Here is a 27,505-nt window from a genome sequence, read left to right on the forward strand (position 1 = left end):
TGTTGTGTTTATTCCTGAAATGTACCCATCCAGGACTGAAGAGTATACTTTCTAGTGTTTTTCTTGCTTTCTTCCTCCCAGCATCATTCAATCATTCTGTACTTGTCCTAGACAAACTTTATTGCAAATTAAGGGTGGAATTTATTGACAGGGTCCATTCACTTGGGAATTGGGGTTTAATGTGTTGGTTTAAGTGTTTGGGAGAGGCAATAACAGGTGTTTTTAAAATTTCCTTCCTCTTTTCCACTGTGGATTTTAAAATCTCACTTTGCCTCAGCAATTTTTTAAAAATGGTGTATCACAAATACTATTATTATATTGATTCTCTTTATTTATTTATGTGGTCCTCTTTATTTTTTATCATTAGAGAAAAAAGTCACACTTGCCCCATTTGTGTCTCTGCATGCCCTCAGGCCCCTGATCCTTTAAAATGCAAAAAATCAATTTAAAAGTAAGCTTACCACAAAACAAAACAAAGCTAATAATCTTGGCATACTAATATAAATGATGATAGTTTTAGTGGTGGCTGCTAAGAGATTCTCTATTTTGGACCTGGTGCCCTTTTATTAGTCTCAAATAATCCTAGGAAAAAAATCCTGCTTCTTGAGAAGTTGTCTAAATCAGTGATTTTCATTTCTTTTTTAGCCAGGATCTACACTAAGAAATTAACCAGTATATGTTTGCATGGATATAGACACACATAATACAAATTAAAGTTTCAGAAAATTATGCTTATCTTTAGCATGTAATGGCCTATATTTTCTGTTTGATTCTGTTCTATTGCATTAAAAATTGATGGTCTTGACCCACTAAATTGATTTCACTGCGTACTGATGAGTCATGACTCATAGTTAAAAAAAATATTACAGGGTGCCTGGGTAGCTCAGTTGGTTAAGCATCCGACTTAGGCTCATGTCATGCTTTCGTGGTTTGTGAGTTCAAGCCCTGCATCGGACTCTCTACTGTCAGTGCAGAGCCTGCTTCTGATCCTCTGTCTGCCTTTCTCTCTACCCCTCCCTGACCTCACACACGTTCTCTCTCTCTCTTAAAAAAACAAACAAAAAATGGGGCACCTGTGTGGCTCAGTGGGTTAAGCATCCGACTTCGGTTCAGGTCACAATCTCACGGTTTGAGTTCGAGCCCTGCACCAGGCTCTGTGTGTACAGCTCAGAGCCTGGAGTCTGCTTCGGATTCTGTGTCTCCTTCTCTCTCTGCCCTTCCCCCACTTGTGCTCTGTCTCTATCAAAAATAAATAAATCTAAAAAAATAAATAAACAAAAAAACCCCCTGTTAAATATTGTCAATTCATATGCTAAATAGAGCAAGACAAATCCTATTTAGTACATTTTAAAGAAAAAATTATTCTATAAATCCTACAGGTGGTATTTATCTGAGGTTTGGCTTTGATATGGTAATTAGTACTTTTACTCATTATGTCCAGGCTTGAGCATTTCTTGTTGTTTTTATAATGAAATTCCATAAGGTAGGTTCTAAGTTCTTGTAAATACAGTACCTTGGCAAATGTCATCCTATACTCTTTTATAAGTGGAGAAAGTATCTCTATTATAGAGGTTACAGTTTTCTGTGTTAAATGAAATTTGTGAAAGTATCATGTGTCCTAATTCCGATTTCAAACTTTTTCTCATGCTCACATCCTACAGTGCTTTCTTACATACTTTCCACCTTTCCCTGCAGGCTAAGAAGATCTTGCTGAATTTGTACAGTTAGTCTCTTAGGGACTGACCAACTGACCTTGCCTGGAATACATTCTTTACCTATTTTACTCAAGGTGCTATAATTTGTGCACATAATCATCTGCACAGCTCACACTCCACGGGGCAAAGAGGTTACAGTTCTGGCCGAAGCACTCAGTTTCAGTAATTTTAGTTGTGTAGGAAAATATATAACTTTAGAATGAATAGCAACATTTAATTGGAGTAGTGAGCTGGGGAATTTAGTGGGGATTTTCTTTTGACTCCTGTTATTAGGTCAATATTATGCTGTTTTCATGTAAATATACTCTAATATGCCATGTGGGAATTTTGTGATTTATAACTAGAAAGCTAAATTATAAATAGGAAGGCTATGGTAATAACTCTTAGGAAGAAACTCAATATTAATAAAATATTGGACATTTTGAAGAAGAGATTATTTCCAGTTAGGAACACATTTATTGAAATCTTTGTAACATAAAGATTCTTAATTTACATGTGGACTTAATACATTTTTAAAAACTATTTTTAAAAATATTTATTTTTGAGAGAGAGAGAGACAGAGTGTGAGTGGGGGAGGGGCAGAGAGAGAGGGAGACACAGAATCCAAAGCAGGCTCCAGGCTCTGAGCTGTCCACACAGAGCCCAATGCGGGGCTCAAACTCATGAACCCTGAGATCATGTCCTGAGCCGAAGTCAGTTGCCCAACTGACTGAGCCACCTAGGTGCCCCTGGACTTAATACATTTCTGAGGAAACTAAAACCAAGCCCTTTATAGCAAATGTTAGGAATGGAGGACAAAGTAACTTTTAAAAATATGCTGTAAATTTAGATGAGTTATTCTTTATTAAATAATGCTTCTTAGTCATTTGGCAATCTGCCAATGATAATCTCTAGCATGGTATAAAACCCCCCCACAAGATAGAAAAAAATTTCTGGAGCGTTTGATATTTTTATAATTTATGTATGAAGGATTACACAGATTAAGAATACAAATGCTTTCTATAAGACCATCTCATAAGGGAAATGCTTCTTCATAAGGATTTGTTTTATTTTTTAGTTGTAAAAGTGAATCAGCTGAAAAAAATGATTAATCACCTAATATTTGTAAGATTCTAGGATAGATATAGTGGGAGAAACAAGTGAAAGAGATGAGTGTATCACTAAAGCAATTTATAAGATAGGTGAAATAAGAGATAGATGTGTAAAGGTAGTAACACCCAGCTGTGTAGAATAAAAAATGAGTGAGAGGGACGACAAGTGCAAAAGAAGTCCAAAGAGAGACATCACTTTGGGTCACTTATTTATTGTCTACGCCCTGCTTTATTTTAGGTAAAGGAGGTGTCTTAAATTCCATGGATTAGGGAGAGGGTGAATTAAGAAGAGCTTGGTAGCAAAGATAAACCTGTGGCTGGGTCTTAAAGGGTGCCCAAGGAGGGCAGGTAAGGAAGAGGGTATTCCAGATGGTCCTAGTGGTATGGGTGCCAGAATGCAGAAGCATGGGGCACAGCTAAGGAAAGGCAAGTAGGACAATGTGTTGCCTGCAGAAGAAGAGCAGCAGATCAAGTGAGCAGGTTTTTGAGAATGAGTTCTGGAGCTCTTTGAATGTTAGGATAGGAGCTAAAACTTAAATTTATACATACTGATGAGCTGCTCAGGACTTTGGCATGTAAGTAGGATTTTTGGAAGATTAATCAGTGGTGGATATGAGAGTATGGACATGGCAAAGATAGGATATGAACAAAAATGAAGGAGATTTGGTAGCACTTCTGAGGTAAGGGGGAATGGCCTGAAGTGTCTGTGTGACAGCAAGAATGCAAAATAAAGAATTGATGTGGAAGACATTTGAAAGGAACAGCTGGCGGGTCTTAGTGAGTGAAAAGATAAGAGGATGAGGGAGATAGTAAACTGTAGGTCTATGTTGTAACTTACATTATAATGTAGAGAATAAAAATATTTGTGGAAAAGGCCATAAAAGTTATTTTCAGAGTATGTGTCCAAGTACCTTGGCTCAAAGAGTATTTAAGAAGACATAATTTAAGTAGTTTCTCCGCAAGGATATATTTTATTTTTTTGTTTTACCTTCTTCTTTTTTGCTTACTTAGTTCTTTTGGTTCTGGGATTTATGAATTAATCAAAAAGTTTATTGTGTATGTATGTAGCACACAACTAATTAGTATTCTCTCATATCACTGAGACAAATTCTAGAACACTAGCTTACCAGAGAGGATTGCATCTGTAAATGTAAAGAGTAAAGAGAAGTAACTAATTATACAGTAGAAAAGTCAGAAATGTGAAAAACATACAGAGAAGAGATACTTTGTAAATTTTATGAAATCTTTTATCTATTTGGATCACTTTGCACAATGACATAAAGGTTGAAGGTAGATTAAATACATAGTCTAGTTATGACTATATATTTATATAATAAAATGTCAAAGGAGAGCTAAAAACTGGAAATAACCCAGATATCCATCAGTGGAAGAGTGGAAAACAGTGTTATATTCATATAACTTGGCAATGAAATGGAATGGACTATTCAACAATGAAAAGAAAACTACTAATTCAAACAACAGGCTGGATGAGTAGCAGAAACATTGTGTTGAGTCAGAGAAGTCTTACACAGGAGTATATGCTGTATGATTCCATTTATATGAAGTTCTAGAACAGGCAAAACTAATCTATGGGGAAAAAATCAGAACCATTGTTACCATTGGGGTGGTGGTGGGAGTGAGGGATTAACAAAGAAGGGGCATGAGGAAACTTTCTGAAGGTGATAGTGTTCTATGTCTTCATAGAGGTTTGAGATGGATGTATGCTATTGTCAAAACTAAGTGGTATGCTTGGTATTTGTCCATTTTACTATGTGTAAGTCTCACCTAAAATGTAAATAAATATTGAGCCTTAGTTAGTGATAACCATGCTGAAGTATATAGATAGGCTGATGAGTACTGATGTGTGCAACTTATTTTATTTTTTAATTTCTAATTTTTTTGCTTTCAAAATTTTAATTGTAATAAAATTTATTTTTTAGAGTAGTTTTAGGTTCACAGCAAGATTGGGTGGAAGGTACATAGATTTCCCATATACCCACTCCCCCTGCCACACAACACATGGCCTCCCCCGTTACCAATATCCTCTACAAGGGTGGCACATACCCTACAATTGGTGAACCTCTTTTGACTCATCGGAGTCCATAATTTACATAAGAGTTCACTCCTGCCATTCATTCTATGGATTTGGATAAATTATAATGACCTGTATCCACCATTATAGTATCACACAAAGTTTTTAAACACTTTTAAAAAATTTTTAATTGAAGTAAAGTTGACCCTATAACATTATATTAGTTTCAGGTGTAAATCATAGTGATTTCACAGTTATATAAATTACAAAATGCTTACCAGGTAAGTGTAGTTACCATCTATCATCATACAAAGTTATTACAATATTATCGACTCTATCCTCTATGCTGTACTTTTCTATGCCTGTGACCTATTTATTTTATAACTGGAAATATGTACCATTTTATCCTCTTCACCTGTTTTGCTTATTTTGCCACCCTTCTCCCCTCTGGCAACAACCAATTTGTTCTTTGTATTTATGAGGAAGTTTCTTCAGTTTGTTTTGATTTTTAGAGTCCACACGTAAGTGAAGTCATATAGTATTTCTTTTCTCTGTCTGACTTATTTCACTTAGCATAGTACCTTTTTGGTCCATGTCTAGGTCCATCCATTCATGGATGACAAAACTTCATTCTTTTTTATGGTTGAGTAGTATTTCACTGTGTGTGTGTATTTTCCAAATCTTTTTTATCCATTCATCGGTCTGTGGATGCTTGGGTTGGTTCTATAGCTTGGTTATTGTAAATAATGCTTCAATAAACAAAGGGGTCATATATCTTTTCAAATTAGTGTGTTTTTTTTTTTGATAAATACCTAGAAGTTGAATTATTGGGTTGGATGGGATTTCTATTTGAATTTTTTGAGGAGCCCCATACCGTTTTACACAGTGGTTGCACCAATTTACCTTCCTACCAACAGTGGACAAGTTTTCCCTTTTCTCCACATCCTCGCCAACACTTGTTATGTCTTGTCTTTTTGAATGTAGTCATTCTCACATGTGTAAGGTGGTATCCCACTGTGGTTTTAATTTGCATTTCCCTTATGATTCGTGATGTTGAACATTTATTCATGTGTCTGTTGGCCATCTGTTTTATCTTCTTTGGAAAAATGTGTATTCAGGTTCTCTGCCCATTTTAAAATCAGATTATTTGATTTTTTTGATGTTGACTTCTTTATATATATATATATTTGGATATTGATGCCTTATCAGATATATCATTTGCATATATTTTTACTTTTGCTTTCCTTGCCTGAGGATACTATCTGGAAAAGTATTGCTAAGGGCGATGTCAAAGAAATTACAGCCTATAGTTTCTTCTAGAAATTCTATGAGAGAAATTACATTTTAATTTTAATTTAGCTGCATATGGCTAGTGGCTACCAGATTGGACAGTGCATCTCTGCAGTGTGTTTTTCAAACTATCTGAGGAAAAGAACCAGTTATTTTAAATTTCAAATCTGTAATGGACTAATAAATTGCAGTAAAAATTACTACAAAGGTGAAATGAGAAAGAAGCAAAGATATGTAAAATACCACCTCATTCAAAAGCACTAGATTCAACAGACATTAAATTACTCTGTCAAAATTGCTAGAAATGTTTCTACACACTTTCAGTTTTTGTATTTTGTGTCATCATGTACCAATGACAAGTAGTTTTTAGATTGGCAATGGTCATGGACAACACTTTGAGCTAGGTAGATATCTTGTTTTTGCTCAATGTGCTTGAGAATAAATAGTTTCCTAACACCAACTCTTTATGTTAAAATTACTGGTACAGATTATTTTTTACATGTTTAAGCACTACTCAATAATGTGGTTACTGATAAAACAGTTAACATTCTTTATAGCAAGTTTTGTCTGGGATAGCTGTATATTGACAGTGCAATGTAGACAACTTCAGGGTGGACTGAGAAGGCTTATTTGATCCAGTGAAGCCATTTTTGCAGTTAGAGGTATAAGCCAAAAAATCCTTCCTTCTATAAAGTTCAGCCCGATGTTTACAGCAGCCAAATTTGCTCAGCAACAGAAAGAAATCCCTTTGGAATGCCTTTGTGAAAATCGCATACAGAAATGGATTGGCACAAGAATTGACAGGATAAAAAAGAACCAGTAAAACTTTAGAATTGGTTACTGTGATAAGGGGCACTTTGAAGGCAGCTGAGATGGCAAAAAAAGAGATAGGTGCCATGCAGGTGAAATCAGTGAAGATGAGGACCGCCATTTTCTTAGCAATTTTTTTATCTTTGTTGGTAGCCATCAGCTCTGGATTTTGAACTGCAAAATAAATTTTAATGTAGCAAGCACAAATGATGATGAAGGCCACCACATTGAGTATCAGGATGGTTAATATGTAGACTTGTGAGAGAGTGGTTTCCACATCCATGGGGAGGCAAATGCTGACCTTCATATAATTGCTGACACCCACAAGGGGCAACATGGCAACTAGAGTAGAAAAGAGCCATCCTGCAAGCATAATTGGAATGGCATGTCTTAAACGCAGCTTTTGGTCCAGCTGAATAGCATACGTTATAGTGTGCCATCTTTCTAGTGTGATAACTGTGAGTGTGTAGACAGAAAGCTCACTTGAAAATACAGTGAAAAAGCCAGCTGCACTACACCCATTCCCTGTCTGCCAATCTATGGCATGGTTATAATATTGTCCTTTGGTTTGGGAATCAACTGAGGCAATGAGCAGCAGATAGAGCCCCATGCAAAAGTCTGCAAAGGAGAGATTGCACATGAGAAAACGGGGCACTGTCAGTTTATAACGACTAGTCAGGAGAACAAAGAGGACAGTCACATTTCCCATGATGGCTAGGATATTAATAAGCCAAATCAGGACCCTAAGGAAGTCATAGCCCATAATATCTTCACAGGGATTAAAAGCATCTGGTTCAGGAGCACATCGGAGTGTCTTGGGTGAGCAGAAACCATAGTCATAATCCCAGGCACTCAGTTCACTCTCAGCAAAGATGGCAGAATAACTGTAAGAAGAATATTTTGTCTCAATGTAAACTTGAGATTTTCTATGATTCTTTGTATTTAAAAAATTGAATCATCCTTTTTGTTTTTTTTTTAAGCCTATGAAACAAAAGGGAACAAAGCCACGACAGCCTCAGTCTTAGGTTTGTTAAATTATTAACAAATAATGTTTATTTGTTAAATTATTAACAAATTATTATTTGTTAAATTATTGTTAAACAATTTGTTAAATTATCTTAGAATTCTGAATGGAAATAGGAATTTCTTTAGGGAATGAAAATCTGTTGATGCACAGACTTATGAAGCTGTTTACAACGGATGAGTTTTCTTTGGAAAACAAATTTAGAGACACAGTATATGCTTGCTATGTCTACAAGAACCCTTTCTTGGCATTTTCCTAGGTATTTATCTCATTTAGTTGCCAAACTGCTGTCAAGCCATGTGTCTTTGGTAGAACACTAATGGGACTGAAGGGCTCACACTGCCGAAGATTATCAGCTGTGAGTAGACTAGCTTGAACATTGGTCCCTGGCTAATCAAATAGCCCAGGTAAGAAGTGGAAACCAAGGATGGACAATCAGAAACCCAGGAGCTGAAGCCAAATACAGATATGGACAATAGGGAGAAATGGTGAAAATAGATACTCCTTAGGGGTATGAGTCAAATTCAGAGAGTAGTTTGAAGAGGGGTTCCAACTCTAGTGAAGGAACAGTCCCAACTCTGCTAACCTCTTCCTCCCAAACCCACTGCTAATAATTATGTTAAGATTTTCATCCTCTCTTGTAGGACAATTACATTAGTTTCCCCCCAGCATCTTTCCTCTAATTTTAGCCCTCTCTTGCTCCATCTGTACCTTCCTCCTATGATGGCTTTTCTTTACTTTTTTTTTAATGTTTATTTTTGAGGGAGAGAGTGCAAGTGGAGGGGAGGTAGAGAGAGAGGGAGACACAGAATCCAAAGCAGGCTCCAGGCTCTGAACTGTCAGCACAGAGCCGGATGCAGGGCTCGAACTCACAGACCATAGGATCATGACCTGAGCTGAAGTCGGATGCTTAACTTGACTGAACCACCCAGGCGCCCCATAGAATGACCCTTCTTAAGTACAGATCTATTAATTCAAACTTTTGCTAGGTTCTTGTTGTCTGTGGGATAAAATCCAGACTCCTTGTGATAACCTCGAATGATTTGGGTTATGCCTCGTCCTCCAGTCTCATTTACAAGAAGCAATAGTGCTGCACAATTTGAAACCTGGGCTCTGGAGCAAGACTGACTTTACAGGCTGTGTAAACCTGGGTGGGAGGTTTACTTACCATCTCTGTGCCACAAGGTCTTCATCTGCCAAATAGAGATACTAATCATACTTCCCTCAGGAAGGTTGTGCTAAGGATTAACTATATTACTACCTACAGAATGTTTAGAATAATACTTGGCACATATTAAGTGCTCACTAAAAGTTAGGGATTCTTATAATTATCTATTGCAGATTGCTTGTGCAATCTTCCCTTTGGTTACATGAAATGACTGTGGCTCTCAGAATCTACTCTTTCATCTTTCTGTCTTTGTATGTGCTATTTCTTCTTCTTGCCTTCTCCTCATCTCTGGTGAATTCCTTCTTATTCTTAAAGGTAAGCCCCTCTGTGAAGCCTTTCTTGATTTCACACCTCTAAGGAGTTTATCACCCCTTCTCTCTGCCATGGCTGCACTTAAGTTCTATTGTAATTATTAAACCGTACTGCCGTTGTGTGATGATGGGTGGCTTCTTTAGTAGTCTGTGAAGCTATTCTTTGATAGCTTGGGAGGCAGGGTACTAGGTCTTATTTATTTCTGAACTCTCAGTGCCTCACACAGTTTTGGCTCAGACTATCCAATAAATGCTTGTGGAGTGAATAAACCAGGGTGATCCTGGCCCTGAGAGGAATTGAAAAGATACAGGGACAATGAGTGTGTACAGTATGATGCATGTAGGCTCAACACATTTTCTCTTTGCTCACAGTCTGCTAATATAATCTTGCTAGCTAGAGAAATGGGCATAATTTTTCTGTCAGGGCCATTACAAATAGTATTTTACCTTAGGGTCTGTCATACATTAAAAGAGTATTTTTCTCTCAAAACTTAGCTACTCCTGTTCTGAACAGGAAAGTGTGAACCTAGTTCAGTGAGTGGATGAAATGACATATTTGAGCAGTACAATTACTGAAGGGAAATAACATAGATTAAAAAAAGAATAAAAAGAAATCCATGATCTGGGACTCCAAGATGATGCTAGAAATTCTTAGAAACCACTTTGGAACTAGCGAAGGATTGTTGCTATGTACAGAACATTGCACAGGAAACTCACCTGCTTTATTACTAAATATGGGTACATTTGTCCTCATCTCATGCCCATTAAAAGAATATCTGTTTTTCTAATATTTAAAACGATGTGGTGGTTATAAAGAATGATGTAAGGAAATAGGTTATTTCTTAGCATTAGAACAGTTCTTTTTAAGAAAATTTTAATTATTTTTGAGAGACACAGAGCACAAGCGAAGAGGGGAAGACTGAGAGGGAGACACAGAATCCGAAGCAGACTCCAGGCTCTAGGCTCCAAACTGTCAGCACAGAGTCCAATGCGGGGCTCGAACCCAGGAACCGTGAGATCATGACCTAAGCCAAAGTCGGACACTTAACTGACTAAGCCACCCAGGCACCCCAGTATTAGAATTGTTCTTAAAGACATCTCACCGAACCCCTCATTTTATTGGTAAGGAGGCTAAGATTAAAGAAGGCAAGTGATTAGCTCAAGGTCCCTCAGCACTAGGTAGGCTCTAGTGGCATCAGTAGGTCTTCATGTCCGTAGTGTATGGCCTTTCCTATATGTCACTGTCTCTCTGTCAGTGCTTTTCAAAGTGTGGTCCTTGGACCACTTCCATCAGAATCACCAGGCTGTTTGTTAAAGTGCAGACTCCTGGCTTTACTACAAACCCTGGATCAAATTCTCTAGGGACAGAGCCCAGGAACTTGTGTTTTAAGCAAGTTCCCTGGAGGATTCCTCCAAAATAATAGCCTTTATTAAGTCAGGTGAAAACTTTCCAACTATTTCTGCCTTATTTCCTTTGCTGCTTTCCCCTTATCAAAACTACTTTAGCTGCTACCAGTAAAATTACTTCAGAAGCACTAATTCAAAGCTTTGAAAAATTCTGCCATGATTTCTGAATAAATTTCTATCAGTAAGAGGTCAAACGTGTTCCTTCTCTCACTCCTCTGGTCCTTTGTCCTTTCTTTTTTTCTTTTTCTTTTCTTTCTTTCTTTTCTTTTCTTTTTCTTTTTTTTTTTTTTTTTTGCCCTGCTGAGCATATGTCTAGCAATTTTTCTCCTTGGTGATTTGCCTTCAGACCAAATACCTACCTGCTACTTAGGTTTGTGTCCTGGGACAGCTCCTGAGGGGAGCCTCATGCTTATTGACAAAACCCGGCAGGGAGCTGTCTTCAGTACTGAAGGGTCTGAATGGACTCAAATAGGCCTACAACACTGAGTCAGAGGAAGGAGGGGCCACTCCAGTTCCAGTGAACAAAGACAGGAGGAAAGACGGGGACTGTAGGAGAACAAAGGGACCGGCCATAAATAAGAGCAAGGACACTGATACCTTGGGGAGAGTAGGTAGGGCTTAGTGACTGGCTCTAGAATTTCTCACCTCCAGGGGCTTAGGAATAGCATTGTGGTGGGAAAGGGGGCAAGGGGATTTCACAGGGAGCACACTCTTTTTACCTAGAGTTTATGTACTAATTTCACATAGTTTTGGGGATGCTGGACATTAGGGGATTTGTTTTACAGCAGTGTTAGCATAGGAAACTCAAGACTGTAGACTTCTTTGGGAAGGCTTGGGGTGGGGCTGATGAGGATGATTGAGAGTGGGCTAACGTCTCTTGTCCCCAAAACTACCCCTTGAGGCTACCAATGACTCCAGCCAGAAGTGTTTCCTGTTGATGAGGAAAAAGCCACAGGTTGCAAAAGAGTTAATGGAAGGTGACCGACAGACCATCCAGACAAGAGCAGGGAGGGTGAGGAAAAAGAACACTGGAGGACAGTTGGTGTTGGACCTAAATGAAAGAAAAAAGGATACAGAGTATGGTATTTCTAATGTACCCCAGATGCTGTTGCATTTTGTAACAACTCTCTTCACTTTTATGGCTCTGAAAGCCAAATGATATTTCTGCTGTCCCTTGCAGATGAGGGAAAATGTCTCAAAAAAGGTAATTATTGTCCAGGGATACCCAGTGTTACAGGAACATTACTGCCAAGGATTCACATCCAACTTTGAGAAGCCCCAAAGCCCAAGGTCCTTCCAACATACCACCCTGCTGCCTCTACATAACTTGCAGATTGATAGGGAAAAAAAAACAAGAGAAAAGAAAAAAGATGTAGAAGAGGGAATGGAGAATGGCAAGGTGTTTTAGAAGGGTATCAGGTTTTGTAGCCTGAAGGACACATGGGGGGAATAATAAAACTTCTAAATCACAGTAAATGTGGCCTAGGGACGCTGGGAGTATCTTTTGAGGCATGATCTTTTACATTTGAAGGTAGGTGAAATGCCAAGGCAGCCAGGAAAAATGTTAAAAAAGTCAGTCAGTAGAATAGAAACGGATCTCCCATCCAGTGTATGTTAGTGATAGCATTGAGGTTGTATAATTTTAAGCTCCAGAGCATAGTAGTCAAGGTGGCCTGAATCTCTTTGAAAGGAAGTGACTGCTTCTAGAAGCCGTGTTTGCAATCAGTTAATCTTTGTGGAATGCTGACCACTGACTAGTGAAAATTCCTAAAAATGAAGTCATTTTTTTTAAATGAAGTCATTTTAACAAGCCCTAAGTGACCTCAAAATACCTGCAAATAAAAATTTTAATTTCTTTGGAGAATTTAATTATAGAATGAATGTGTAGATACATTTTTTAAAGAGTTTTTTTTTAAACAGTTAAATGTCTGTTCAACTGGATGCCACTTGTAAAGAAAAAATTCCCATTTTAAATCTATTAAAAAGTGCTTTGCAAACATCCCTCCAATGAAGACTTTTATCAAAAGAAAAGCATTGGCACTGATAATAATAAGGTGCACACAGAACGAGACATGGTTTCCTGAGTTTCTTTGCATGCAAATACTTACAGTGTTTCATTATTTGGTCTCCTTGCTGTGCTTTCACATTGTTTGGAAAAGTTTTCAAAAATGGAAAATGAAAAATTCTGCCTGAAAGAAAAGAGGTTTAAAAAAAAAGCAGTTGAGCCTTTGGTCTTTAAACTAAACATGATCATGTCTATTTATGCTTTGTTCATCCAAATTCTTTGCCCATTACGCCAGTCGTGTTCTGCACCATTGTCCTGACTGAAACATTTTCCCGGGAAAGAGGGAAGGCTTTGGCATTGTCATTAGAGGGCTTCCAGCTTAGATAAAATGCTTCTGCATGCTAAGTGTTTTGTGTGGGCTCCAGAGATGAAAAAACTTAAATTGGTCATATTGAATCACAGATTTTTCGATGCTTATTAAAAACTACCCTTATGGTATATGAGGGTTTGCTCCTCCCCACTCTCCTTACCACATTGCTCGTGATGAACAAATAGCCATTCAGAATTCATGGCTTTGAATTGTAACTGGGAAATATTTTCTGTGAGGATTTGAAGATACTGGACCTGACATGATGATGTGAATTTTCTGCTTTGTTTCCTTATGTGCAGAAATATATGTGGGTGTTCTCTACTCCTCCATCATTGCAAGAAGCTTAGCCTAATGGAAAGGGAAGAAGTATCAATAAATTAAAAGGGGCCTATACTTACTATATTCCTAAGGTGAAACTAAAGGGAGGCACAAAGGAAAACTGGATGAAGAAATAGAGGGAAGGAGAGAAGGTGGTGAGAAACCCAACCTTTCCTAAGGAGGAAGGAGAAATGAGGCAGTCTAAATTAGAAATTTCTATGTTATTCTTCTCCAGCATTAACAAGATAATTCCTTATACAAACAACTTTGTATGCAAAGCAAGGAGGTGGATAATATAGCAGAACTATTTGACCTACTGGACTCACTTTCAAAAATTAATCAGCTTGTTATTTTGAGTCAGCCTTATAAATCCTCAAATTTGGACAAAGTGTGTGTGTGTGTGTGTGTGTGTGTGTGTGTGTGTGTTTTGACGCTGGCTCTGTATCTGATACCTAGAGATACTGTGTGTGAAACAATCTATAGTTAACAGGAAATGTGGTTGTTCTTAGCCTTCAGTTCATAGCGCTGAGTTCCATCTACTCTTTAAAAATTTTAATCATAGATACCAAGGAGGTCTTTGGGACCATCTGCCCAGGCAGCTGTGTGTGTTATCCAGGCTCAGCAGCTGCAGGGCAGGGGGGTGACTTAGAGTTTACATAAACATTCCACTGGCCCAGCTTCAGGCTGTCCCATCTCCCTAGCATCCAAGGTTTCGAGCTTTAGGGATATAGAGGGAGTCACTTAAAGCTTGTAATCCCAATCAAGACAACCTCTGTGTGACTGTATTCCTATCTCACTTTGATACTGGCCTACAACTGCATAATCCTCTCCCCACCTTTTTTACCCAGAGGTAGTCTCTTTCATGTACTAGAATAAAAAGCCCCTGAACTAGCTTTTTATATGCCAGTAATTTCAGAAGGGATGTGCCCTCTTTGCCACAAAATTTGAGGTGTCCAGAATCAGCCTTATCATAAACCAGGGTCTGTATTGTTCTCCTAATCGGTCTCACCAGCTTTGCTCACCTCCAAGCCATCCTCCAGAGCTGCTGGAGTGTTATTTGACAAAAGCAAATTTGAGTAATTTTGCTTTGAATTCGTCAGTGGTTCCCCATCCTCTGAACAACCGGGCCCAGGACTCAGAGCCCATCACAACCTGTCTCCCTCTGTGTCCTCCATGTACCCATAAGTCATCTTGTTCCAGTTTTTCTGAGGGATTTCCATCCTTTGTCTCTTGCCTTTGTGCTTTCACATGAGCTATCTTGTCTTCTCAGCATGGTTTTACCCACACCTGCCTAGCCACCTCTTAGCCCTTCTCCAAAACTCAGTGGAAGTCATTTCTTCAGGAAGTCTTCTGTAAATTCTGTTGCTGTTTAGAGACTCTTCCTTTGTGCTCCCAGAGTATTCTGTTATGTTCTGAGCTCTACCATTACATTTGCTATATTGTACTTAAACATCGGCTCTCTTGTGTATTACCACCACACAGCTGTTTGTGATTTTCCTGGGTGGAATGAGCTCTTAGTTATTTTTGTATCTTCAGACTTTTGCACAATGTCTGGAACTAGATAAGTGCTCAATTAATATTTTTTTGAAGCTCAGTTAATGATGCATGGCCCTCCGAGTACTTTGTCTTCTTGGTTACATCAAAAGCTTCAGATCTAGCTTCACATACCTCTGCAAGGCACAAAGTAGATGTACAGTAATATGTTGTTGGTTGATTCATTATAAATAGGTTGATTCCACACAAAAATAGCAGCATCCTAGTGTCACTCTTCCAGTGCCTCATCTAATTAATTGAGAATATCTTCTTAGGCTGTGTAATAACACTTTAGGGCAGATGTTTTCCCAACAGTGAGTTGTGACCCATTGGTGGGTCATATAAACAATAAAGTGCACAAGACTAGCATTAAAAACACAAACAAACATGAAATAAAGTAGAGTAAAATAGATAAGAAAAATCTGTGTGTATCACACATGTAAAAAAGTTAAGTATTGTTTTATTTGTTACCTATGTGATGTGTACTGGTTTGCAGCGTAAAAAGAGGTATTTCTTATTATGCATCTTAGTTAAAAAAAAATTCTGGAAAACAATCTTTAAGAAAAGAATGAAATCCTGCACACCCTGTCATTCCATTCTGGATTGAAATGTATCAGTGGAATCAGTAAGATGCCCCCCACTGGACTCAAATCAGCCAGGAGCTTGTGCCCTTTTTGTTCAGGCACTGAGCTAATCCTTAGAGAGCAAGAATTCTGTTCTGAAATGAAAGATGGTCTTCTTGCTGGGAGAGAAATAGCTTTAAAAAAAGCCTCTGTAGAGTTTTGTGTCCATTTTTTTTTATTATTAAGGATTTAGACATTAGGTAAAATTTACTCTCTTGAGCCTACTTCCCTCCTTCTTTAAAAATGATGCTCTCTGATAAGGATTAGAGCTAATTGATCTTTAAGATGTCAGTTTCATACTCCATTTTGCAACTGCAATTATAGCCTAATTTAAGGTTATTATAATTCAGTTATCCTGGAATAGGCTACAAAGGTCTTGTAGCTGCAGGGTGAATTGACTGAAATCAGTTTTCGGGAAGAAACAGGATGGCTCATTTTCTTCTTGTGTCTCTGAAAGTGACCCCATGGCTTTGGAGCTGATCTAGAGCAGGGAGTGAAGGGGCAGGAAGCTGTCGACCAGTTGACTTTTTTGAAATTTGTTTCTGCCACAGGTTGGCAGGCACTACCTTTTTTTTTTTCTTTTTTTTTTCTTTTTTTTACTTACTCTTTTGTTGGCAAGTTTCTAAAAGCACAGCAGTGGCTGGGGTAAGTCAGTGTGGCATCCAGGAGGTTGGTGAATTTTTCCCTTGATGGCAGTTTTTTTAGAGAATAGGATGATGTGGCAATGAGTGTATGGATGGACTCCAGCCCATAGCTAGGCAGGGCTTGCAATTTGGTGGATGAAATATCCCTGAAAAATAGAAAGGAGCAAGCCTTTTTATTTACTGTATAGGATGAAACCTCCTGTCAGCAATAGTACTGTTCTAGGTTCTGAGGAATCTTTTCTCCATCTTGCCTTCCCCCTAATTCTCCATTCAGTTACTCTCATTAAGATAAAAATTCAAAATCTACGCCGTGTTTTTTTCCTCATATGCACCCCATTATTCCTTTCAAGGTTGAGTGTAACTCCTTACACCTGTCATACATTCATTAGCATTTCTCCCCCACCCCCCTTCCTTCCTCCCTCTCTCCACTTAGCAGGCATGAAATAACTACTTGCTTTGTGAGACAGTAGACACATGCAGTGACTTCAGCTTTTGTGCTGTATCCCAGGGGGAAATACTCAGGGCTTCAGATGCCTCCGTCTTTGTTCAAGCCCCACAGGGTAGGTTTTCATGAAGCACAGATTGCTTATACTGTTAGGAGCTGCTTATGGCCTTAGCTGTCATCTGCCTGGGATGCAGACTGCACCTTCTCTAAAGGCAAACTGGATTTACCAGTCCAAAGCAAGCAAGCAAGCACTTGGCCGGGTAAGCAGAACTGTGTGGAAAGCTTAGGTTTTGTAAACAAGGTCCCAAACTTTTTGGCTTTTCTAGACTTGAGATAATGTCTGAGAACAAGTTAAATGTGAAGAGGAAGAAGAGTCCGTGGAAATTTTGAAATCCTGCCCATCTCCTAAGTGGTTGCTGCTGATGCCCCCATGAAACTTTTCCAGCAGCACAGTCCCCCTCAGACAATTGTCCCAATGCTTAGTGCCCAGCACATGGGAGGGGATCAATAGATGACTGATAGATGAACTTGACAACATGGAGCGATGGCTAGTGTGGGCCTTTGGTGGAACAGTTAAGACAGCAGAATTTACCTCAGGGGCTTCAGATTACTGCTGCTTTTGTGTACTCATTGATTTAGGTAACCAGTGTTCTCATCCTGCTTTATAGAGTTATCCTGGATGTGTTAGGGATACAGCACACAACTTGTGTGTGTCTGATGGGTTTTTTTTTTTTTTTTGAGGGGGGTATATATTTTAAATTAGGATTGTAGAAAAGGCAAGGTCTTATCATGGAGGAGTAAAATTTCTGATAATATATTTTCAGTCTCAGTAGAAGACCAGTGGGGAAGTATTTTTGGGTTGTGGGTGGAAGGAACGCTCCTAGACACCATTTACATTCTAAGCGTGTAATGAGAACAGCTGCTTAATGAAATAAGACTAGGTCTGGTCCAACTGTTCTGGCCAAGACGGGGCCGGTGTCTCCAGTACTCGCAGTTATTTCTAAGCAGGTGGACCAAACAGCTCTTCAGGCAAAGACTAGCAGGCAGGGTGTCTTACGACCACACTAACTTCATCATATACTGTGTCTGACCCAGAGGCAACTCTCTTTGGCTATCTAGTGGCTGGGTTGGTAGCCAGCTTGCTCTAAGAGCTCTGCCTACAGGGTGTGCTAGACTGCAAAGTCTTCAACCAACCTGTACGATTATAAGTCTGGTGTACTTTGAACATGAGACATACAGGACCTGTGCGGTAGGGTGGCAGAAGCTGAGACACAGCAGAGAAAACACTTGGCATGAGCCATGAGGTAGTGGAAGCAAAAATATGAGGTTGAGTAGAGAGAGACTGAGGATTGAGAGTGATGGAAGTTAGGAAATTGAGAAGGTCTGGAGTTTTTGTGGCAGGAATTAGGAAGTAAACAGAGTCAAGGGTTGATGGTTGCAGGAATTAAGAAGTAGAGTCAGAATGGATACTGGCAGGAGCTGGGCGTTAGGTGAAGTCAGGGGTTGACAGTGCTGTGGGCTAGGAACTGGATGCTGTCTGGGGTTGACAGTAGTGGGGGTTAGGAAGTAGCACAGAGGTTGACAGTGGCAGGGTAGGAAGCAGAGTCAAGAGTTGGTAGCAAATAAGGGTTAAGAAGTATTTAGGAGTTGATAGGGGCAAGAACTAAGAAATAGAGTTGGGATTAATAATGGTGGGAGTTGGAAAGTAGACAAAATCATGAGTTGATACTGGTAGGAGCTCGAGGATTAAGAATTACTGGGTTGGTTCATTCCTTCCCCTGATCAAAACTGTAAAGCCTCATGTCATCTCAGAACACAGGTAAAGTCCTTATAATGGTCACAAGGCCCTTCACGACCCAGCTGTCTGCCACCTCTCTGTCCTTATGTTCTAGAACTCTCCTCTTTGCTTGCTCTGCCACACTGGCCCCCTTTCTTTTCTTCCATTACACAAGGCAAGTTCCTGCCTCTGGGCCTTTGCTTTGCCCTTCCCTCTACCTAGAATGCCCCTCCTGTCAATACCTACATAATTTGCTCCCTCACTTATTTCAGGCGTTTGCTTAAATGACACTTTTCAGGTTAGTCTTCCCTGACCATCCTTTTTAAAATGGTAACTCCCTCTCCCTAGAACTCCTCCTTCAGCCAACTGAATTTTTCTCCCTCACAACCAGCGCCTACATCTGCATACTACATATTTTATTTACTTATTTGATCCTCGTCTGTCTTCCCCCATTCTGTGAAGGAAGGCAGACATCTTTTTCTTATGCTCTGTTTCTCTCTCTCTGCCTAATCCAGTACCTAGCACACAGTAGGGACTTACAAAATCGTTATGGGATAAATGAATGGATGAATGAGTGAATGAATAAGCAAGCAAATGAACTGGATTGCACTGTTCACTCTCCTTCTAGCACTTTCCTAATTTCAAAATCACCCACTTGTTTGCCTATTTATTGCTGTCTCCCCTCGGTGACTCTAATCTCTTTAAAGGCAGGGACCAGAGCTATTATGCTCACCAGTCTCTCCGGCATGCTGCCTGGTAAACAGGATGTGTTCAATCAGTGTTTGTTGAGTGAATGAGTAACAGCATACTAGAGTAGGGAGTAAAGGGCCTGGCACCTCTGTGGAAGAAAGATGAGGTCACCCCAGGTTAGAGCTGCAGAGCCTCTGGAACCCTGTTGTCTTTTTGCTCGAAGCCTGACTACAGCTACAGTTGTTTCCTATGGGATATTCAGGCTTTCCAAGCCTTTGTCAGGAGACTCTTGATTCAGTTTCCTGTTCCTTTACACTTTCTCGCATGTCCTCACATGAAACTACCAAGAGTTGAGGAAACTTGGTTCTGTTGTTTGCCTCCTCAGGGAGCCTGATGCACAGTAGCTCAGCTCTGTTTGGACAAGTGCCACGGGAAAGTCTGATCTCTGGCCTTGGATGCCCACGAGTGGATGCCAGGTGGGCAGCCTTCCCTGTGCTAGCACATGAGGTGGACCTCCATACCTGGTATTACACACTGAATTGTGTCTCCCCCAAATTCACGTGGAAGTCCTAATGCCCCAGTATTTCTGAATGTGACCTTATTTGGAAATGAAATCTTCACGGAGGTAATCGTGTTAAAATGAGGTCATTGGGATGGGCCCTGATCCAGGATGACTGGTATCCTTATAATAGGAGGGAAATTCAGAGACAGGCAGGTAGGTACACACAGAGAATGCCTCGTTAAGGCTGGAGTTACGTTGTCACAACCAGAAGGAAGGACCAGCAGCAAGGAGAGAGGCCGGGAATAGATCCTGTCTTCACATCCCTCAGAAGGAACGAGCCTGCCGACACCCTGATTTCAGACTCTGAGCCTCTAGAACGGAGACCATCGATTTCTGTCATTTCAGTGCCCCCAGTTAGTGTTATTGGTTAACGGCAGCCCTTTCCCATGCAGAGGCTGACTGTCACAAACCGGGCTGGGGACAGTGTGGCTGGACCACTGGGTGGGGAGGGGAGGCAGCACCACTGTACTCACAAGATGCTAGGCCCCGTGGCCCCCCAGAAGGCTCCATTGTGCATCTTCTCCAGGTGTGTGTTTTCCTTGAGCTCCCTGTGGGGAAGGACAGTGTTCTTAGTGGGGTTGGCACTTCGTGGGTTAACAGTCACCGCTGCGTGTGCGTTTAGAGCAGCCTGCCTGTGCGGTGCTCAGCCTGTAGAGGGAAAAGGGGGATTGTAGAAGAAGGGGAAAAGACATGCTGGTGCCAGGCTTATTGTAAAACTGTCGACGTGTACGTCTGGGCCCACCTTTTCCCTGCAGATTCCCCCTCACTCAGTAGAACGCTTTGTCCTGCAGCTTCAAGTCCTCACCCTTTCCTGTTCTGGAGTCGAGAAGGTTTGCTACCTCACAGCTGGGCGGGGATGGAAGTGCTGCTCCAGTGTTCAAGGCTGAAGGGTGGAGGCGCAGCCTGCTCTGTATCAGGTGCTCAGCTGCCCTGACCTTGGAGGCCTCAGAGCTGGTTAATAGCAATATGCTGAAGTTTGCAAATACTTTACTTGAAAAGAAAAAGTAGGGTCCATTCAAAGTTACCCTTTTCAGATATGCATTCTCACTGGGTAGGAGAGGGGAGGAAGGACAGCCTGTGCAGAAAATTGCCCTACACCCAGCATGCCCCAGTTGGGGTTCCGTGTTGGGTACATGATAGTCCTCAGGTGTGCGTGTTGAGGACCACTGCTGTTAAGGCTGTGGCACGACCAGACGCTGCTATGCAGTAGCTACCCGAGGCTTCTGTTCCTTGAGCTCTAAGCAGCTCAGGGTGAACTGTTCAGGAATAGCTCAGCTTGGTGCTGCTGAGCAGCCTGCTCTCTGGGCCCTGATGCTGGTGTCTCCAAGCCCAGGCCCCTCTCTGGGTGGACGAGGGAGCTGGGAGAGGGGTCCCTGGGCTCAGGCTTGCCAGCCTTCTTTTGAGCACTTTCTTTCTACAACAGAAGAGTGGTGACTCAGGGCATTCTGGAAAATGCATCCATTGTCGATGTGATGATTTGAAGCATAGCAGGATTCTCCTGCATCACTGTTACAGTGTTACATGGCAAACAAATAGACCAACACTCACTCTCCCCTCCCTTGCGGGAGGCATAGGCAATCACCTGGTTCGTCTCCTAGCTCTCCATCTTCTTCATTGTCTTTCTGCATGTCTCCACATCACCCCTGCCATTTAAAAACTGCAACCCCCCCTGCATCTCACTCCCTGGGTGGCTGTTTTCCACATGCTTCTACTAAGCGTTCTCCTCAGAAATCCTCAGCCCTTCCATCAGAATGCACCCGTCAGTCTCACACAGTCCTATCCCCTGGGTGTATTTCTACTTTCAAAGAGATGAGGTTGTCAGAGTCAATTGCTGTTTAAGATCTAAATCAAAAGAAAATTTCCTTCCCAAACCTCTATGGCTCTTTTCCCTGATTTGGTTTGTTTTAATTATGTTCTGTTATGGTCATAAATCATTGAAGTGGGGCTCTGTGAGCAAATAATCGTCATGTCAGCCAGGTCAAATTAATTGCTCAAATTTCATGACAGAACTTTTCACGTGTTTTATTAAAAGATCTTTCTGTGTACTGATAACTCCGCAGTATGTAACTCGGTTAAAAATAAATCAGATTCGTCTACCACATTTTCCTAGGGGTCACTTTGAGGTTCTCAAGTGACACAGCCTTCCAGGTATGAGAAGCACACACAGGATAACCTCTTGAAGCACAGTGGAAGAACCCCCGAGCCCCACCCAAAATTTTCATAAGTGGGGTGCTCTGAGAATGACAAGGGGTGACTCTCAGAACCCTGGAGGCGTCTGAGGGCAACCCTCTGGTGCTGTGTCTCTCCACCCTGTCCTAACTTAGGTAGGTAGAAAATTCAAGAACTTTGTAGGGCTTTGGTGTCATCATTCTGAACAACTTTGGACAGGCCCATTTGTGAGGAAGGTGTAGAAACTGGGTTGAAGGTACACTTTGAAAATTTTGCTTGACAGTTTTGAAACCTACTCCCCCCTTCAATCCTTCAGGGGACCTCCTTGCCCTTAGAAGAGAATTTACAATCTTTTCCATTGCCCTTGAGTTCTGCATGGTTTGCTCGCTCTCCATCTCTAGGTTTGTCTCATACTGGTTTCCCATTGTTGATGACCCTCCAGCCACACTGGCCTCCTCTTAATTCCTGGAGGTTACAACTACTTTTCTTTGCCACTTCAGGACCTTTGCACATCCTGTTCCCCCTTCCCATGATACGCTTCCCCTCACTATTGCCATAGTGCACTCTTTGTCATCTTCTGGGTTCAGCCTACGTTTCATGGCCCAGGGATAGCCTACATCCATGGCCAGGCTATCCCTGGACACCTAACCTAAAGCCAGACAGCCCCTGTACTCTCATAGATCTCAGTAATGGGTTATTTTCTTCATAGTATATATTCCTATCTGCAGTAAGTTCATTTATTTACTTGCCTTTTTGTCTGTCTCTTCTGCTAGAACAGAAGCTTCATGAGGACAAGGACTCTTTCCACTCTGCCATTGCAGACCCAGCTCCCTAACATGGTGCCTAATATATACTGGCGATGCTTAATGTTTGTTGAATGAATAAATGAATGAAATTGATTTGTTTTCTTGGCAAACTGATTTGTGTTCTTGGTTTCCTCTTTCTTGCAACAGTAAGATGTGGGGGATACAGAATCTTGACTAGTTGAACTTTCTGAGGTACACATCCCATTTTGGCATCCCTGATGCAGCTGGGACACTGCTGATGAAGGCCCTCTTGACTGACGTCCTGTTTTCTCTGACCTCCCAAGGATGTTTTCTGCTGGTTTTCCTCCCACTCTGTTTGCTTTTGCTCTGCTTCTCTTCCTTCTCTCTTGGTGTCCCCCAATTTTATATTCAGTTCTCTTACTCTGCCCCCTCATCCAGGTGACCTCAGCCACAAAGGCCTTCAGTTACCCCCTCTATTCAGATAGCCGATATCTGTCTCTAGCCTGTGCAACCCCCACCCCAACCACTGTCCTTTCTGCCAACAGATGAACCTTCTTTAAGCACCCTCATACTTCATTCCCATCCCAGAGCTTTCAACGGCCTCTCATTTTCTATAAAAGAGAGTCCTAATCCTTTACTGTGGCATCTAAGGCCCTTCCTGCTTTGTCCCTAACCCACATCTAGTTCTTTTTAAAAGGTACTGTTTACTGTTCTGTGAACACGTTTCCCCCTCTGGGCCATTCTCTTTGTTGTCCTCTGCTTGGGATGCATTTTCCTTCTGTCTTTACCTGTCCAACTTAGGCCCAGCTCAGAGTCTACATCTCTCAGGAGGCTTTCTCTAATTTCCTTCTTTTCTGCCTTTGAAATCCCAGAAGACTTTACTTCTCTCAGGGGAGGCATCACACTTTGTCTTCTGTTTTAGTTACTACTTAGTATACAGTTTATATACCATCTGGCAATGCTTCTTCCTCGGCCGTAAGCTCCTGTGGGGCAAACACCAGGCCTTACTCATTTTCATTTCCACCCCAAATGTAGCATATTCCTTCAAACATAGCTGATGCTTGGCAAACCCTTGTTGAGTGAATAACTGCATGAGGCATCTGAAAGCACTGTGCCAGGAGAGGATATGCCTCTGATTTAAATTTGGCAGAAACAGATTCAATTGGCTAGAGTGAACTCTTCATTAGATTCAAGTCAACAAGAAAATGAGGGAAATTTTTCTCCATGATAGGAAGCTATCATTTCTTGAGCACTTGGTATGTGCCAGACTCAGGCTAAGAGCATAAAAATGTAATTATTTTTCCTTCATTCATTCATTTGTAATTAATTAGCTGTGCAATGTAATAAATGATAAATGAGCACCTACTCTGTGCTAGGCACTGTGTTAAGTACTGAGGATACAAAACAGACCTTTTCATTTTGGTGGGGATATCCTCAAAATAAGCCTATTAATAGCTCTGTTTCATGGATGAGAACACTGTGGTTGGTATAGGTTAAGTAACTTGCTCATGATCAAGCTGATAAATACTGGCATTGGAGTTTAAGACCCAGTTAGTGACTCTTAGATCTGTTCTCATAACCACCAAGCTCTGTAGCATGGTACCAATATACTAGAGTATTTAATTAATATGTATAGTTAAAATAAATAGTATGTTGTAAAGACTTATGTTACCCAACTTGGCAGCCTCAGCATCTCCTGGAAGCTTGCTCAAATTACAAATTCTCAAGCTCTACCCTAGCCGCAATGAAGCAAAGTCTCTGGAGGTGGGGCCTAGGAATCTGTGTTTTAACAATCTGCACCTTATTCTTGTGTGTGTTAAAGTATGAGAAGCACTGGTATAGACTACAGTTGATACAACGTATCCTAAAAGTCTTTTCATTTGTTTTCCTTAATTTTGGCTTCAGTTGAGCTTTTCAGGCTCAAGTTTTCAATAGTTTGCTTAGTTTTTATTGTATCCAACTGTAGGGTGATTGTTACCTTACTCCTACCTGTTAGGGTTCAAATGGCCCCAGCCCCAGTAGGCTTTGTAAATGAGCCAATCTTTTAGTAAAGAAGCCATAGAAGGAAAGAGAGGTGGGAAACAATGAAGGATAGTTAGTAGGGATGCTCTCCTTGACTTAAATGCTGTTAACACTGGGGACTGGGTGCGATGTGGTGTAAGCACAAGGGCCCCTCACCCTGTGGAAAATGCTCCCCATACCCGCCCCACCCCAGCAGTAGGGGGATGGGACTGCGAGGGTGCTTGTTGTGGCTGATTAGGCTGGTAAATGGGATTGCCAGTTTTCTCTGCAGGGGGGCTGGGGGAAGAATTTCTTCACTGAAATCGTGCTGACTCTAACATGCCATCAACCTGAGCGAAGGGGCTAGAGAGGGAGGCTGTGAGATGAAACTAAAAGTAGGGTGTTGAATATTTTAGCAAACTGTCAACTTGAATGTCTCCGGGCTGCATCTGTCTTTGAAATCAGGGTGCTCTGGGGTTTCTAGCCAGCCAGTTGCTTAGTAACATGCGTGAAACACTGAGGACTAGCCACTTGAAAGTTTATTTTTGTCCTGAGTTAGTTGCTGAAGATTGAATGTGATCTGGTAGCCAGAGTAATATTTCATTTTTATTCATGAGCTGGGGAAATAGCACATACTTACAGGGAAATCAGCGTCGTCCCATTGAAGGCATGACTTTGTATTTCTTCAAACCCATTTCCATATAGTTTGCTGAAGGGAGAGGAGAGAGGATTTAGCAGTGAAAGCAGCACATTTTGGAATCACACATTCTTCCTTCTGTGACATTTACTACTAAGATAATTACTGGCGTATGCAACATTCACCTCTGTCTAACGTTTTAGATTCTGAGGACCTGGTGAGAGGGAGCTGGGTTTTTCTCTTTTTTTCTTCTTGCTCTAGTTTGGCTTCACCTCCACCACTCTAGTTTGGCAGCAGCAGCAGCACCAATTTATTACGTGTTTATTAAGTGCCAGATACTTGACCAGCTATTCGACATCGATTTTATGACTTAATCCTCATTGCCATTTCCATTTTACTGATGAGAAAGCGATGTCTCACTGTCGTCGTGCTGTCTGCTCAAGCTTAAAGAAAGCAGCGGCGGAAGCAGAAATAGTGGCCAGAACCGTCCAATGCTCAAGTCTTGCCTCTGCCTCCTCAGGCCTGTGTGGGCATGTGTGCTTTCTGGGAGGCTGAAAGCGGAGGGCAGAGGAAGGCTCTGGTATGGAGTTAGCTTTTCCTTTTCTTGGATGAGTATGTGTTTTGGTTGCTGCCATATTTGGCTCCATAACCAAGAAGATTTCAGTGCCTGTAAACAGTTCTTTAAGACGAATTAGTGGATAGCGAAATCAATTTAGTCGGGTGCAATCGGCATTTTGCAAAATGAGATAGAACAGAATGGGACAAAATGGAAGATACTGGAGTGTGTTGCATGTAATTAGGGTAGTACTACTTATGGAATTTTGTTCCACCATTTTTGTATGTTACATACTTAAAAGTATACCTACACATATACATAGAAACATCTACATCTGTTCAGAATAAGACACAAGAGGCTCCTCAGAAGACAGACGTCGGGAAATGTTGGAGCCTGCAACAAACTTGGAGAGGATCAAGTGGCACGCTTTTATTTTATAAAGAAGGGAAGAGTCTCGGAAAGGAAAATGGCTTATCTAAAGCCCACAAGAGGCAGAAATGGGACCAGAGCACACGGTGTCTGGGGCTACTTCCAGCATGTCAGTTTCACTGCTTGCTACTACTTTTCTACCCTGAGATATCCAAACGGCCCCTCTTCCTCTTCCTGGGGGGCTATGCTTAAATAACATGTTCTTGTGTGGCCCTTCCTGGCTGCCCATTTAAACTACCATCTTCCCTTCTCCCAGCATTCCTGCATTCCCATCCCCCTTTGTTGAGTTGTTTTTCCTCTGTGGCTTTATCAGCATCTGACCCTGGATTATAACATACTTGTTTATCATCTACCTTCCCCAGCAGTTAGCTTCATGAGCACAAGGATTTGAAACTGTTCTGTTCCTTGCAGAATCCCCTGTATCTAGAGTAGTGCCTGGCACTTGGGAGGATTACAATAAGTATATGTTAAATGAACTGGATGAACAAATGGGTGTATGTAAGGTGAATTTCTAATCATAGCCAACCGGGCAAGTTTGAAAGGCACAGTCTTAGAAATATTTGTGTAAGTCCTTCATGCACAATGATATAATACTCAAGTGAGAAAGAGCTATATAGTATAACATCAAATTAAACTCCAGCATCTGGCAAGACCCTAGCTTCCCTTTAAGGGGTTGCTGGTAGTTGCATGGCCATGTCATGGGTGGGCTGGTGGGTGTGACTTGAGAAACAGTTGAGATATCTTCCCCAGATGTTCCTGTTCCACATGGCTGTTGACTGCAAGGTTTCTCTAGCCTTTGTTAAATAAAACAAACATGGAATTCTGTCTTGTGGTCTGTGTGTGTGTGTGTGTGTGTGGTGTATATTTGGGGGTGGGGGTCTCTTTCCATCAATCCACAGCACATCTGAGACAAACCAGAATATAAATAAGCAGGACTCAGGGTTGAAGCATGATGTTTGAACACTGGAATTCAGAAAATACAGAGATTACAGAATAATTCATAAGGTCTCCTTATTAATTTTAGTTCAGATCAAACAGGGGAAGTGTATTTAATTCATTTTGTAAAACCCCCGGGTGTCTCATAATGCTTGCTCCCTAGCAGAAGCTTAGTCAAAAGGCTGGGTAGAGCAG

General features: G+C 41.0%; 1 protein-coding gene across 6 annotated transcripts in view; it reads right to left on the bottom strand.

The window, feature by feature from the left end:
* The window catches only part of LHCGR (luteinizing hormone/choriogonadotropin receptor), a 99,360-nt gene that overhangs the window by 37,925 nt on the left and 33,930 nt on the right, over positions 1-27,505 (bottom strand). Inside the window, exons 7-11 of one of the 6 annotated variants that reach the window (XM_019417218.2) lie at positions 25,393-25,461; positions 20,289-20,363; positions 16,302-16,487; positions 12,957-13,037; positions 4,027-4,591 (exon numbers count right to left, since the gene is read on the bottom strand). In XM_019417218.2, coding sequence (XP_019272763.1) covers positions 4,588-4,591; positions 12,957-13,037; positions 16,302-16,487; positions 20,289-20,363; positions 25,393-25,461 — 415 coding nt within the window. In that variant the 3' untranslated portion in view covers positions 4,027-4,587. The other 5 variants (XM_019416859.2, XM_053890674.1, XM_019417039.2 and 2 more) reach the window with 5 other exon arrangements.

Source organism: Panthera pardus, unplaced genomic scaffold, assembly GCF_024362965.1.
Source record: "Panthera pardus isolate Hobbes unplaced genomic scaffold, ASM2436296v1 HiC_scaffold_25, whole genome shotgun sequence".
Classification (NCBI taxonomy): domain Eukaryota; kingdom Metazoa; phylum Chordata; class Mammalia; order Carnivora; family Felidae; genus Panthera; species Panthera pardus.